The sequence below is a fragment of the Drosophila kikkawai genome, chromosome 3R, assembly GCF_030179895.1.
Source record: "Drosophila kikkawai strain 14028-0561.14 chromosome 3R, DkikHiC1v2, whole genome shotgun sequence".
Classification (NCBI taxonomy): Eukaryota; Metazoa; Arthropoda; class Insecta; order Diptera; family Drosophilidae; genus Drosophila; species Drosophila kikkawai.
The window spans coordinates 836,519-853,390 of NC_091731.1; the positions used below are offsets into that span (position 1 = coordinate 836,519).

General features: G+C 34.5%; 1 protein-coding gene across 2 annotated transcripts in view; it reads left to right on the forward strand.

The window, feature by feature from the left end:
• The first annotated feature begins 723 nt into the window (after window positions 1–723).
• Window positions 724–16,872, forward strand: part of alpha-Cat (catenin alpha) — a 119,017-nt gene continuing 102,868 nt past the window's right edge. The window contains exons 1-2 of one of the 2 annotated variants that reach the window (XM_041777541.2): window positions 724–956; window positions 14,167–14,543. In XM_041777541.2, coding sequence (XP_041633475.1) covers window positions 803–956; window positions 14,167–14,543 — 531 coding nt within the window. In that variant the 5' untranslated portion in view covers window positions 724–802. The remainder of the gene's footprint in view (window positions 957–14,166; window positions 14,544–16,872) is intronic. The other variant, XM_041777540.2, reaches the window with a different exon arrangement.

Consider the following 16,872-nt stretch of genomic DNA (forward strand, 5'->3'; position numbering starts at 1 on the left):
TACGATATTTTTAAATTTATGAAGAATTTTAGTTTTTCACTGCTATTTCAATGATCGGCATAATATTATTATTATTCTAATGAAGTAGCTAATTAATGAAAACTGCATTAGTGTATCATAACAAGCGGTCGCCAGCACAAAATATAAAAATTTGATTTTTTGGTGCTTGCGCGCTGGCGCACACATATTCTCGCACACATACGCGCTTGCGTGTTCTTGTGTTTACTCATACAAGCAAACGCAAGCTTCATATTGCAAAACGAATGTATGGGCGTGAGGCATCTTGTTAATTGTATTGTCTTTGGTTACATCTCCATCCACACTTCTTATAGCTTTGGTGCCACATATTTCAATTGGTTGTCGCCTTTGTCAAGAAGTAGAAATCAGAGTTGCACTAAAAAACTATCGCCCAGCTATTGGGCAACACAAGTGCTTAAAATATAGAAGCATTAAAAACAAAATGAATGGAAAGTAAAACCTTATGGCCCATACTTTTCATAAATATAGAGGAAGACAGATTGATCTTTGTGGGAAGACCCCATAAATTGACAAATAAGAATGAAATAATTATCCAATATCCCAAGAGTTTCACACGAATAGACGTTGTGGGAAGACGGTATTATATTTATGTATTTCTTATGATTCTCTGTAGTGGGATCTGTGTGACTTGTATATTTCGTAAGCATCAACGGATGTAATTGACAATGGAAACAATTTCGTTCACCATTCCAAATAGGCGTCATCTAAATCGTGGAAACTTGTTTAGTTATTAGACGACAACCTAAGCAATTAAGCCGGAAAAATGGGAACATTGACGGATTTTGGACAGATTGCATTAAAATGGGATCCCAAAAACTTGGAAATCCGCACAATGTCTGTTGAAAAAACTCTAGAGCCCCTTGTACTGCAAGTTACAACTCTTGTAAATACTAAGGGTCCAAGCAAAAAGAAAAAAGGTAAATTATCTTAATATACATACATATGTATATATACATAAACATTTATGCATATGTACATATGTTTATACTTCTGAATAATATATGAACAAACATAAATTTATTAATTTTTCCTATTAATTAAAAAAAAATGTAGAGAATTTTGGTTTAAGCTCAAGATTTTGTTTTTTGTTTTCTAGTTAACAGCTTTTTATTAATCAATTTGAACGAGACTTTAAGACTGCAAGCCTAAGTTTTAATAATATTTCAGTAACAGTAACATCTACAACTATTATTTTTTTTTTAACAAATTTATGGGGAAAATGTTGAGGAAAAATTGTCATAACCCGGAATAGATATGTACATACATATGTATTTACTTACATACATATGTAAAACAGTGGCTTAGAACTTACATATTTCGTAGAGATAAACTTGAAATTCAAACTTGTATTGATGCAGTTACATATGTCAAGTTGGATTTAAACATTTATGTACAGTGGCTCACAGCTTATTTGACCCACACCTAATTTCCAATTAAAAACAGCTATAACTTCTAAATCATAAGAGCAACCGACAAAAATTAAACGCAGAATGGTAAGCTGATATTTTTACTTAAGAAATATAGTTTAGTTTATTCATTTTAACCAACAACTTCTTAATTAATGAATAAAAACAAAAAATACCATAATATTCCAAGAACGATTTCGTTGTCTGGTTAGTAAGGATAACTGTTATTTTTTGTTGCTTATGTTAAGGGGGGACATCTGAGTAACTGGCAAAAAAAAAGGCCATTTTCTAGAATTTTTTTTGGCCAAATGAAAAAGCCAAATTTTAAAGTAGGTTGGTTTGATAATGTTAGATGTAAACTACAAAATAAATTTTTTTTTAATAAATCGAAAACAAATGGCGGCTGTGCAGCATGTCTTCGTAGGCCCCATTTTTTTGAAAGGGGTCCATGGCCGAAAACCTAACATCCTTAATTTTTGATCTAGAACAAAAAATCAAATTTTGTTAGATTTTATATCTCAACCGCTATCGACACACGTAGGATTTTTTCGATATTTTGATTTTTTGCAAAATGGTGAGTGATTAAAAAAAATTTCAATTTTCATGAGAAAAAAAACGTCACAAAATTGTTGTTAAAAAAAAAAGTAAGCAAAATTAAAAAAAATCTTACGTGTGTCGATAGACAAAGGTATTTTGGATATACTGTCAAAATTTCAGATCGATCGGTTAAGATTTGTTCGAGTTATGTTTTCGGCCAACTCAAAAAAAGTGGTTTTGAGAAAAACGCGTTTAAAGTTTTAAAATCGTATATGATTACATGTGAGGCATCGCCGCAGAATGGAAAATTTCGACACTTAGAAACTTTTGCCGGACTCTATCTTTTGATATGTTATTTTTAGACCCTAAAGTATTTTTTAAGCAAAAAAATTTTTTTTCCGATTTTTAAAAAAAGTTACTCAGATGTCCCCCCTTAACTGCATTCACAACCTATGTATGTATATTCCTAACTTTGAGAAAGATTTGATCGCGAAAGCAAGTGTTACGACGATGGGACTACTACTATAGAACATCGTGAGTTAATTCAAAATTATTGCAAAAAAGGACATTCTCACCGGAAAATTGCTGAAATGGTAAATTTACCTGATGGCACATTTAATACCATAATACATTATTTTGTTCTTAAAAATCGTATCGAGAATAAATGTAGAAAAGCTGCGATCAAAATTTTCAAAATATCGGCACCAAAAGTAGCTAGTGAGATGCAGGAAATGACCGGAAAGTCTAGCTGTCCAGAAATCATCTTCCAAATATCGTTTTACACGGCAGAGTTGCACCAATAAAGCCGTTTATAAATAAGAACAAGAAAGGAAGCTAACTTCGGCACGCCGAAGTTTGTATACCCTTGCAGATTGCAATTGGATCATTAAGAATCGAGACATTTTGATTAAATAATTACAAAAAAAATAAACGAAAATATATAAAAGTTGTATATTTATATATAGCATAAATAAAATGCTGAAAACACACACAAAAACAAGTTTCATAACATTTTACCTATACTTATTATGTTTACAGTTTGACAATTACAGTTTCACATTCCTAGCTTTATATTTTCTCTACATTTACCGATCGCTTCTATGGCAGCTATATGATATAGTTGCCCAATTTTCATAAAATTTATACCAAAATTCTAAAATAATAACAAAAGCTCATATCTCAAAGTAGATTAAAATACGTTGAAAAACAACGAAGTTATAATGTTTTCTATAAGATATAGTCGTCCGATTTTCATGAAATTTTCATTGAAAATCTGAAATAATATAAAATGGCCATATCTAAAAAATTGTGCAAAAATTTTGAAAAACAGCCAAGTTATATTTTTTTTCTTAAAATTTATCGAACATTTGTATGGCAGCTATATGATATAGTCGTCCGAACCGGCCCGTTCCGACATACAGCTGTGTTCACTGAAATAGCAGTGCGACAGAGGAACAACTTCAAAACCTTTTTTTGTACATATTCCTTTTTGCAAGCTGATCTATTGCACATTGTTTTTGTAAAATGGAACATAAAGATAAGAATCGAGAAAAAATTCCGTTAGATTTGTTCTATTTTTATGTTTTATTGATATTTTTTCACATATGCAGCTCGTTTTGGCCGATCACTGAAATAGCAGTTTTTAATTTTCTTTCGCAAAAAGTGCCGAAATTTCTTTTAATTTTGTGGAAAATGAATTTAATTACGGTCGTTATTATAGTTTATACTATAATACACCTTTACAACGCAAAAAAAATTTTTTAGTGGGCGCAGGACCTCACTGCTCCATGAGAGAAAGGTATCAGATAACTTAGCCTAGAAAGAAGGGCAAAACATGTAAAGAGAGTCTAAATCTTTCAAATTGTTCTTTTAAAATAGTTTATAAGTCATAAAATATGAAGCGCACCCAAAAAAACCGAGGTACGATTTGCAAAACCACAATTGTACAGGCTCGACGCGTACTTCGCTTCAGCAAAGCTCGTCCTTTTGCATCCTACAGGGATATATGAGCGGGAATTGACATGGGAATCAGTCATGGGACCATTCGCCGGGGACTTATTGAATAAATTTTAGATTCGCGAAGTCCATGGAAAATGTCACTGCTTGGTTACAGGCATATCAAGGCCAGATCCGAGTTCGCCAATAGCCACTTGAACTGCCACTATTCAAATGGCGTAATATCCTTTGGACAAATGACTCCAAACTGGTTTTATTTGGTGGAATAGGACAAGACAATATGTCCGTCGACCTCCAAATACAAAGTACCACCCAAACCATACGCTGAAGACAGTAAAACATGGTGGCCTAAAAATCATGGTTTGGGTATACTTTTCATACAACGTTGTAGGTCCCGTATATATGATCGGTGGGATCAAAAACCATTATGTTTATGTTTAAATATTAAAAACTGTCTTGCAGCCGTATACTGAGGAAAATATGCCATTAATTTGGACGTTTTAGCAGTACAGTGACCCTAATCATACCATCATCAAGGTGGCCAAGGAGTGGGTTCTTAATGAAAAAGTGGATGCAATGCCATTGCCTGCACAGTCCCCGGATATAAATCCGATCGAAAACTTATGGGGGACATCGAGGGCTACGTATTAAAGAAGTTTCCGACTTCTAGGCCACAGCTTTGGCAATTTGTGCAGTAGGAATGAGGCCATATTCCCCTCAAGCGTTGCTAAGACTTGGTGGACTCCTTGCCACCCAGGTATGAGGCTATGATAGCTTCTAAAGGCTATTTAACACAATATTAGATCATAGTCAATTAGAATTTAAGAAGAAATAGGTTTCTTATACGATATTTTTAAATTTATGAAGAATTTTAGTTTTTCACTGCTATTTCAATGATCGGCATAATATAGACCTTTCTTGTTGTTATTAGCTATATATTCTATAAGGTTTATGTTACCTAAATTAAATGATTGTGGTATTGTTAATAATTAAATACACTAAGCCTTTATGAAAAAATTGTTTATGAAAATAGCGTTTGTAACAGAATTTTCCAATCTTGAACGTGCAGGTCCGTGGGCACTGCTATTTCAGTGAACACAGCTGTATATAGCAGTGAGAGTATATAGAAGACTATACGCAAAGTTTCATTGTGAGAATTGTATTTTTGTGATTCTCCTCAACTTTAATTATATTCACCCCAAGCCCAGAAACACAAACGCAAAGCGCCTGCTGGACATACTATAGATCATATTAAAGAAAGAATTGTCCCATCACAAAGCATATTCCCAGCATACAATTTCTTATGTTACCCAAAAGAATTTTAAAACACTTTTTAAATAACAATTTGGAAATTCATAACCACACAAATGAAGAGTAAAATTCGTCAATTTGTGACTCCTCCAGCATTTGGTATAATATTCAGGCCTGCTTCGGTAATCGAAAACGGCAAGAATTTTTCGTTTTCGTTTTTGAAAACGAGAAATTGGTGCTCCGGTAATCGAAATCGAAAGATTTTTTCGATTTGAAAAACGGCCACCTTTTTCTGGCCGGAATGAAAAGTAAATGCATTTTTTTATATGAAATCCGATCTTATTTAAAAAAGGAAAAAATTGTTTACTCAGTGGTCTATTGATGTTTATTCCACATCACCATAAGATCATTCTGGCAGGTAGTTATTTTATAAAAAATTTATTTCTGACCCCACCTCAGATTTGACAACAAAATTTTTGCCGTGTTCAACCAGTTTTCTCGGTTTGGCGATAGGTCGATAAGTTCACCGCAAAAAGATATCGCCAAGGTTGCCATATTGTTGGTGGAACGAAACATCCAGTTAAAAATACTTAAAAAATATAAATGAATACATTAATAACTTTAAAGGACCGCCAAAATGGTTGTTTATAATTAATGCTATTTAATGTGATTACTTAAATGGTCCAAATTAACCAAATAATTATTTGAGACCACCGGAATTAAAACTGTGAAAAGTGTGGCAGCCTAGATTTGCTTAACTCTACCATTTTTTGCCTTTTTCTGGCTTAGAAAAAGGGCAATTGTAAATATAATAGGCAGTACTTTACGTTTTTTGCTTATTACCAACAAAACAAGTTAGCTGCTTGATCAGTGAGAAACGATGAGAAAACGAAACACTCCGATAGCCGAAAACCGGAGCAGCTAAAAACGAAAACGGTTCGTTTTCGCCCAAAACGAAATCGAAAAAATTTTACGATTACCGGAGCAGGCCTGATTATGATACATTGCGGGGCAAGAGGCAAGGTTGTTTAAACTGGCTTGTAATGCGATTGCATAAGCAGTGGTTCTATTGTCATTGAACCAAAAAAAAAAAAATTGAAAATGTTATATATATATATTATATACATATATATATGTTTTTTTTTTTTATAAAAAAATTATAAGAGTGTAAAATTAATAAGGAATCTCCAGACGTATACAAAAATTGGTTTGCGGTGTACATTGTAACTGATTAGAAGCTCTATGGACTGGAAGTCCGGAGGGAGAGGGAGAGAAAGAGAGCGCTTACGGGATCATTGGAAGCTGGTAGCGGGATCACACAGCCTCCAGAAATTAAGCCCCTTTCTGGAGTGAACATTACATTCCCAGTTTTACATTTTCTTTACATCAACCGATCGTTTCTATGGCAACTGTATGATATAGTAGTCCGATTTTCATAAAATTTATACCAAAATTCTGTTATATTTTTGTTAATACCAATGGATGTACATAGCTCAACATATTCCTAGCAGCACTTGGGAGAGAAGAATTTGTGCGTTTTTCAGGTATATAAAGTTGCATTAGTTTATTTTTTTTGTCAAAGTTGTGGCGATGCTCGAATATTTGAGGTGTTTTTTTTTTTTTTTTTTTTTTTTTTTTTTTTTTTTTTTTTTTGTATTCTTTTATTTGAAAAACATAACATTTAAGACTATAACTACATAAGTAACACAGGGTTGCTGGGAAGGACAAACAGAAACAGTGTAGAGGGCCGTATCGCGCGGTACCGCCGCTAGGCATTGCTTCGCGCGATATGCAGGCCGCCTACTCCGCTCGCGTCCTCCTCTCGTTCTCTTCAAGACGCTGGCCACGAACATGGCTGTCGCGTCTCAGGTATCTACTCCAGTGTGTAGAGTATCTTATCGAATTTGTTTTGTAACTAACTTGGTAAGTTTTGCTGCAAATTAAATTCAGTTATTTCAGTTCAAGAAACAAAGTACAGAAACAAATTCAGAAAGAAAAGTGGTCTAAAGGCTTATTTACACCAGGCTGCGTTGACTCAGCAAGCGTAGTTTTTTTTACATACGCTCAGCATAGGGGCCTAGTGGTGGGAAAAGTAATTCTTTTAATGTTGACGCAAAAGTCAACAACGTTACACGCACAATGAGGATGCCAGCGTAAAAAAATAATAAAATTTAAATCTGCTTTATAAGATTTTATAAATCTACCGAGTACATAATTTAGATCATTAAAAGAACTCTTAATCATAATTTTATTAGTTTGCATTAAAATGTACAGCACTAGCACATGATGGCCATCCACACGCATTCTAAGCAGAGAGCGGCAGCAAACCACCGGATCAACCGGACCACCGGATAAACACCGAGTATTTTTGACACCCGAGTTATTTTTCGACAACGAGAATAGGGTGCGAGTAAACACTCGACAATAATTCTCGTATATTTGTGCACACAAGCGTAGTTCGTCTACGAGTCTTATTTTGATTCGGTGTGTGTGTTGAAGTTGAGCGAGAAATGCTCGAAATTCTCTAGTAAGTAAAAGCTAGAACACAATACTTGAGCCAAAAACAACACCCGGTGACTAGATGCTCTAGTTCATTTTTGTGATTCCTTTTTCAACCTGGTACAACCAAAATACATTAAAGTAAATTAAAAATACAGTATACATTTTCATTTGTTCTATTTTAAAAATTCGGAAATATTTATATTTTTTAAAAAGGAGTGCTAAAATATGATACTGTCAACAGATTTGGGAGATAGTCTATTTCGTTTTTCAGTTATAATATTGCCTGCCAACGAAAACACCCTTTCAGCGGCGGCACTGCTTGCAGGTATCGCATGGAGTATAAAGGCAAGCTTCGACAACCGAGGGTAATTCAACTCGTTGGCTTTCCACCAGTCGATAGCTTCAAAATGTTCGGTTATTGGTACCCTTTCCTTGCAATATTTTTCTATTTCTTCCAGTACAGATTCTTGCTAATTAGAATTAGATGTGGCAACTAACTTCGGGAAAAAATATGATGTTCTTGAAACGGGTGATTGAGCTTGAGTTTTGAGTAAATTGTTTGGGCTATTTTGGGCTATTGAGGGTGGAAAACTATTTGTATTTTTTAGTACAGAGCTATTGAGTGTTTCCATCTGATTTTGTTTTGTTTTATATTTTCTTTCAAAACGGAAACTGATGAAAAATCGTCAATATTTGCATCGCAAAGTTCATAAATTTTGGAAATGGAGGGTATCACGAAACACAGTGACGGCAAGCTGCATGTTTGTAGTTCTTTAAAAATCCGCTCAAAATGCTGCAGCAACTCCACCAACGGCTTCAATATGGATATGTTGACGTCCATAAGTCTTTGTGCTCCTGGAGACTCGCTTAACAACTGTGTTATTGTCAGCCAATTATCGACAATAGATTTCATCATGGTATAATTAGAATTCCAGCGAGTTAGACATGCCCCTTTCACTGTGGTTTGAAGCCGGTGTTGCAAGTTCGCCTTCTTGATATATTTTACAATTTTCTTGCAAGCGTGCACGGTTTCATCCAATTCGGTTGTTTGCTCAAAAGATTTTTGTAAAACATTGGCGAAAAGATGGTTGCTGCAATTTAAACGTATATTGTTTTCCAACGCCTTTTTAATATTCGCTCCTCTATCCGTAACAAATGTTATGTTTTTTATGTTTTCAACATTATATTCTAAAAACAAGCTTTTTATTTTATTCAAAATATTTTCACCTGTAGATTTAGCAAAATCCATAGATTTTATTCCCAGAATGATGTCATGAAGTTTATAATTTTTTTGGTAGTGTAATGTGACACCCAAAAAATTCCTTTGGACGTATTGGTCTGTCCACATATCTAGCGTTGCTGCCACTCCTCCGCTTTCCATTTGATCTTTAACATCCTCAGCAACAATTTTCCTTTTTTCCATGGCTAGTTTTTCCGCATTCCGGCTTAATGTTCTCTCATCGGGTATTAGGTCGTCCACGTCCACGTTTTCACCATAGGTGGCACCGATTTTGATGAAAAAGTTAACAATGTTTTTGAATCCCGATCCAGAAACTGCAGAAAATGGACGACAGTCTCGCACAACCCACTCCGTGCACTTTATTGTGGCTTGTTTTTTGTCACTCTCTGACACTTTTTTAACTTCTTTGGGTTGCTTCAATTCTACACACCATTTGTGGCGAGATAAGTTCGACGTTTGGTTTACCACGTATTTTAGAATTTTTTTGCATTTACCGCAATAAATCCATCCGTCAACCACAGTGTCGTCCTCTTTCAAAATTTCGTACAAAATGTTCCAAATTAAGCTTTTTCCCTTTGTTCTTTTGTTCACTTTGTAGGTTCCCGAATCTATTTTGTTTTTTAATGTTTGTGCAGTTTCAGTCATCTTGCAATTTTTTGTCTTTAGCGTCACCAAACCAATGTTATGCAGTCGATTTTCACGTGCGTTGACAAGAGCGAGAAGAGTGCGATTATCGTCGTTGACACATAGTAAAAAAACCGAATGCTAATCGAACGAGTGGGTAAAGCACACAAAAACTACTCGGATGACTTCAAAACACCCGAGTATTTTTTGTGTGCTTCAACTACTCGCTCGTTTAGTTATGTGTGTGAGTGCCACCGGCACCGAGCAACGAAAAGTACCAGGTGTAAAATGAATTAAAGGAATCGTTGAAAACGTAATCGGGTGCTGGGTAGACATGCCACTCGTTATACTCGTGCAAGTTTATGTGTGTGCGACTCGTTTACTTTATTTGCCGGTGGTAAGAAACACCGGCACCAAAATTTGACAAGTGTGAATAGAGTTGTCGAAACAGGCACCCTTGCCGTTCTCTGATTCTAAGTCACTTTCTAACTCATATGATGTTGCCACTCTTCTTATTAAAATGAAAGCGATTTATAAATATTTACATAGCAAATCATTTTATTAAAATAGAAACTGAAAGAGACGAAAACTGAAAGACCCAAATAATTAATGTGAAGGATTGCAGGAGTTGTCCTGCTAACTTTTTAGAAATGTGACTGATTACAGGACCAACAACTTGACCAACAAATTTCATTCTTTCACGAATAATTAACGGGTATTTATTAATTTATATAATGCTAACTAATAGTTAAAACTAAAATTTATGAGCATTGGCTGATGTGGCCTACCGCTCGACTTTATATTAACAAAATGTGGAGGTGTTTATATTAAATGTTAAAGTTATAAAATAAATGTGTATGAGATTGGTTTTGTGGAAAAAGTATTTGATTTTGTTGGAGTTTGCTGCTGTTGGATTCGCTAGGAGATGGATTGTGTTTTCGTGGAAAAAGCAAATGTTTCTAATATGGGAAAGTGCAGTGCAGTCTAATAGAATGTGCTGGATGTATATCGCTAAGGTAATTAACGACAAATTATGAAAACAAATTTTGGAAATGGTAAAGTTTGCAGGATTTTCCCTGCTAAGTTGATATCAAGTTATTGTCAAAAGTAAAGGGTAAAAATAGAACGTCAAATTTTTTTCACGATAAATTAACGGAAAGCAGCAGAGCTTGCGCAGAGCATAAACCGTCCACATGAGGCGGTCAATTTGTTCGTAGACAGTCAAGCGGCGATAAGATCCATGCAATCATCAGCGGTCAGTTCCAAAAATGTACTGGTAAGCAGGGAGTCACTAGATAACCAAAGCACGACTAAGTCAGTGAGGATCTACTGATTTCCCAGCCACCAAGGCATAGACGGTAACGAAACCGCGGACGAACTTGCAAAGGAAGGCGTTGGACTGGCGAGTGAAATAACAGAAAATGTCCCTATCTCCCTAAGAACGCTCCAAAGCGAGCTAGAGAGACGGCCTGGCGCAAGCGCAAAAAGCAGGTGGAGGAGTAATTCCGCAACCTGCAGAATATCAAAAATCATGTGCAAAGAGCACAACGAGAAACTCACTCACTACTTGTTGCATCTTCCTCGGAAGGACTGCAGAATGTTAGTGGGTATTCTTACAGGTCACTGCCTGTCTGCTGCACATGCAGTCAAGCTGGGTATTACCGACAACGCCAAATGCCGGAAATGTGATGAATTCGAGGCAATCGAAACCTTGGAGCATCTCATTTGCAAATGTCTGGCCCTAACGAGGGCAAGAATGAGATACCTAGGCTCTCCAGTTCTGGCAGCGCTAGAAGATGACTCCAGGAGGAAGTCAGGCGAACTCCTTGCCTTTGCGAAAAACACCCTGATATTCAAGGATCTCGAAACCCGCATAAACAGTCTCTAGGTCTCTAGGTTCCAGGAGTTTCCCCAGATAGCTACGGGCCATATTGGCCTATGTGTGGCCCCTCGAGGGCGGTCCGGTCCAACCTAACCTAACCTTAACGGCAAATAATGGTATAATCAAAAGTTTAAAAATCCAAAGTTACACTGCTAACTTGATGCACATACTATACTTATTATATTTACAGTTTGATAGTTACAGTTTTATATTCCCAGTTTTACATTTTGCTCTAAAGCCGCCGATCGTTTCTATCGAAGCTATATTATATATGTTTGTTGTCCGATTTTTATAAAATTTATATCGAAATTCTGAAATATAAAAAAAAATCGTATATCTAAGAGTAGATAAAATACGTTGAAAAACAACGAAATTATAAATCTTTTCTATTGATTTCCCGTTCGTTCCTATAGCACCTGTAAGATATTGTTTTACGATTTTCATAAAAATAAAACCGAAATTCTGAAATAATATAAATTGGCCATACCTCAAAAGTGTTGAAAAACAGCCAAGTTTTCCTTTTTTCCTAAAAATTTATCGGACATTTGTATGGCAACAATATGATATAGTCGTATATAGAAGACTATATTAAAAGTTTCATTTAGATAGCTTTAAAACTGAGGGACTAGTTTGCGTAGAAACGGATTGACGGACGGACGGACAGAAGGACATGGCTAGATCGACTCGGCTGTTGATGCTGATCAAGAATATATATACATTATAGGGTCGGAAAGGTCTCCTTCACTGCGTTGCAAACTTCAGACTGAGATTATAATACCCTGCAAGGGTATAATAACCCAACAAATTTCGGTTTAAGGGGGGACATCTGAGTAACTGGCAAAAAAAAAGCCGATTTTCAAGAATTTTTTTTGGCCAAATGAAAAAGCAAATCGAAAAATTTTTAAGTAGGTTTGATAATGTTATATGTGAAGTACAAAATACATTATTTTGGAATAAATCGAAAACAAAATGGCGGCTGTGCAGCATTTCTTCGTAGGCCCTATTTTTTTGAAAGGGGTCCCTGGCCGGAAACCTAACGTCCTTAATTTTTGTTCTAGAACAAAAAATCAAATTTTGTTAGATTCTATATCTCAACCGCTATCGACACACGTAGGATTTTTTTGATATTTTGATTTTTTGCAAAATGGTGAGTGATTAAAAAAAATTTCAATTTTCATGAGAAAAAAAACGTCACAAAATTGTTGTTAAAAAAAAAAAGTAAGCAAAATTAAAAAAAATCTTACGTGTGTCGATAGACAAAGGTATTTTGGATATACTGTCAAAATTTCAGATCGATCGGTTAAGATTTGTTCGAGTTAGGTTTCCGGCCAACTTAAAAAAAGTGGTTTTGAGATAAACGCGTTTAAAGTTTTAAAATCGTATAAGATTACATGTGAGGCATCGCCGTAGAATGGAAAATTTTGACACTTAGAAACTTTTGCCGGACTCTATCTTTTGATATGTTATTTTTAGGACCCTAAAGAATTTTTTAAGCAAAAAAAAAAATTTCGATTTTTAAAAAAAGTTACTCAGATGTCCCCCCTTAAATGAAATCAAGTACCAAGAAATAGGTGCTTCTCATATTTGGCACAGGATAAAAAGAGCGGAAAAAAACGAGTACAAACCACCATCATTTATGATAAGGTGATTTCAAACACGAGTTTAAAAAATACATTGTGAGTATGCGGTGTACTTGTAGTTGTGGTGCACTAACGCAGATAATAATGCAGGAACGATCAGATAAACATAAACATTTAGTATGAACAGCTTCTTTGCTTATCAAGACATTTTAACCAAACTTTCAAATTCTATGCTTAATAATGTTTTATACATACCTACCATACTAATTCAAATCGGATAACTATAAACTATATTTGCCATACGAATAGACAGATAGACATTAGTATTTAGTATGAAAAACTTCTTTGTTTTCCAAGATATGTTAACCAAACTTACAGATTCTATGTTTATTGCAGATTTTATACATATCTATTAAATCAAGTTCAAATCAGATGACTATATGCTATCGGGGGTAACATATGTATCTAAAAGTCTTTTTAAAATCCAAAATGACATTCTCATAATACACAAAAATAAATTTTAATTTTTTACTGATTCCAACTGATTTTTTGGTGCCGGTATGATGATCGGAACTGATTTTGCAGAAAAAGAACGATCAAGTCCAACGATTCATAAGAGCTCAGGCTACACTCGTGTTGCGCTTGATTTGATTGTAAATGAAGCAATCAGATCGAGAAATCGCCTTGCGAAATGTGTGAAAAATTTTTTTTTAAATATGTATGTTACATACTAGACATCTGCATGAGTGGCAAACAAATCACATTCAAATGCACAAAACTCAAAATGAGTTGAGTGAATTTGAAGCAAATGCCAAACTGAGTTGACTCGCTTACGTACGACTCGGCCGCACAAAGAATAGAGAAGGAGAAACAAATTGAATGAAATGAGAACTCAGAAAACTGAGACTCTGAATTCGAATGATTCGAGTTGCAACTGTAAATAACACTAACTGTTAAAAAATTCTAATTGCTAACTCTTTAGCGATCTTCACAAAAAATGTTCAAAAAAAACGGGCGTGGTCAAATGGGTCATGAGTCAATTTAGTCAAATAAAGAAATTCATACTAAAAAGTACAATTATATTTAGAAAATAAGATAAATAATAATTTAAATTTAATATGTAATTTAATTAATATATTTTTATTTTAGGAAAATCCAAACGCGCCAGTGCCTTGGTTGCAGCAGTTGAAAAAGCTACCGAAAATTTTATTCAAAAGGGTGAACAGATTGCGTATGAAAACCCGGATATAACACAAGAAATGTTAACTGCAGTAGATGAAGTAAAAAAAACTGGAGATGCCATGAGTATTGCAGCCAGAGAATTTTCTGAGGATCCGTGCAGTTCCATGAAACGTGGCAATATGGTTCGAGCAGCTAGAAATTTACTATCAGCTGTAACTCGTTTGCTAATTTTAGCAGATATGGTAGATGTACATTTGCTACTGAAATCTCTTCATATTGTTGAAGATGACTTGAATAAATTGAAAAATGCATCCAGTCAGGACGAGCTTATGGATAATATGAGGGTATGCTTTTTAAATATATATTTGTACACCAAATAATGTATGTACACAAGTTGACAAAATAATATATTTTTTTATGCTTTGCTTTTTATTTATTGAATCTTCTGCTATAGAAGAATAATAATTAGTGCATCAAATCTTACAATATAACCTAACTAACCCTAATAGTTGGAGGACAGGGGATCTGCGTAATTTTCAAAAGAGGAGCGGATGGGATGTTTGTCTGTTAAGAGTAAACGTTACATGCTTACACTTTTTTTTCGCTTATTTTAATATGACAGTCAGGTAGCCTTTTCTATTACCTCTTCCAGGGCATCGGTGGAGCCATCGATATCCGCCTGGGTGTTGAGCTGGGGTGTAAGCTCAATGTCGAAACTTACATACTTCTTTATTTCATCCAGTTAGTTCTGTGCGACGTCAGCCTGTAGGGGTGATCGGTAGTTTCTGGGCTTTGAAGAAGGGCTATTAATAATGGTGAGGGGTTTGATTTAATATCCAGAAATGTTTTGGGGCTTATTAAATTCCATGGCAATGCAAAGGTTACCGTTACCTGACACCACTTGTATGGGCATAGGTTGCAAGTAATTAGTTGCAAACCTCTGCACAGTGGTCGCTGCCATAGGCCAAAAATAAACAAATTGATTTCAAGCTATTCAAGCGGAACCCAGTTTTACTATCAGCTGATTGTCCAAAATTTACCAAGCAATATGGTCTGCTTGGCATTTCTAACGGAACTTTCTAAAAAAAAGATTGACAAAAGCTGCGGACAAATTGAAAGTGCATAAATATGAGTGCATTTATGCATTTTTAATTTGTCCGCAGTGGAGTGCACAGACAAAATTTTAAAATCTTAAATATATTATAAAACGCTGTTAAACCAAAAACGTTTGGAATCGATATGGTAGATAATGGTATATACTTTATTTGTACAGAAAAATAAATATAGAATTTGTGCTATGTTTCGTGTAAATCTTTGTTAAAAAAGTTCGTTTTTTTAGTTCGTATATGTTGTGCGTTACAATGTTTATGTAAAGTTTTAAGTATTTCCCCCCGGTTGCCCCCAAATGAAATGTATGTGCCGTTATTTACTAATATTTAAAGATTATAAAAATGTTTACTTCAGCTGCGGAAGCCTGCCGCAGTACATTTGCCATTACAAAACAAATTAACCTAATTTTTTAGCCAATAATCCGGGTTGTGACTTCAAATATTGATAAAAAAATCGGGAAAAACTTTTAAAACTAAAAACGTCACATGCAATCAATTTTTTTGATATCGGATGTTTTTTTGGACAGTTAGGATGTACACCGAAAATAAACTTTTTTGTGGGGACTCAGGAGATTCGCTATTACTCGAAAGCATGTAAATATTTTTTAATACAAAAAATAAAAAATTGTTCAGATGTTGTGTTATTATATGGTATTTAATTAATTAAGCTAATTTTAGCCGTTTCGTCACAAATTTTTTTTTTTGAAAAGTAGGCAGTTTTGCACCCAATTAACCTTACCCCCCCTTAAGCTGAGCTGTACAAATTAAATACACAATATATAAGTAAATAATTTTCTCATTAAGAGATCATAAATTAAAGTTAGGTTTTGGAAAAAAATAATTTTATAAAAATGTTGTAAATGTAAATGTTGTAAGTAAAGAAAATGTTCAGAAAAACAAAAAAAAAATTGTTTTGAATCGCCGCTATTTTTTTTTTATTTTTTTATTAATCATACTAAACAAGAACATTTTTGAATTTTTTTTTCGGTCGATTTTACCGTCCTGCAGAATGGTCGCCAGAGGGGTGCCTTTTTTGGGCATGGGTTTACGTCGCCCTGAAACAAAAAATTTTAAAATGTTCTTGTTTAGAATGAATGTGGTTATGGAATAGGCTACTTTTTTTAAAATTGAAAAAAAAATGGCGGCGCCTGAAATTTTTTTTTCGTTTTTTTTTTTTTTAAATTTTAATTTCTTCACTTTTTTGTTGATTAAAAATCCAATGTTTAAGCTATCAATATAATTGTAGCCTATTCCATGAACACGTTAATTACGCGTATTAAAAAAAAAATCATTAAGATTCGTTAAAAATTGCCTGAGATATTATGGTCGCCAGCCCGAAAAATGTAGTCCAGAAAACGCGTTTAAAATTTTATGTTTGCTCTGTAGCTGCTTTGAGTCGGCCGGTTCGGAGGCTCATAACTTTTAAACTATTACGTATTTCGATTTGCCCTTTTAGTAAGATATTCTACACACTTAAAGCTATCAAAAAATGCAAAAAAAAAATTCGATTTTTTTTCAACTAACCAGAATGGACCCTTAATACTACAACTACTAAATACTATGT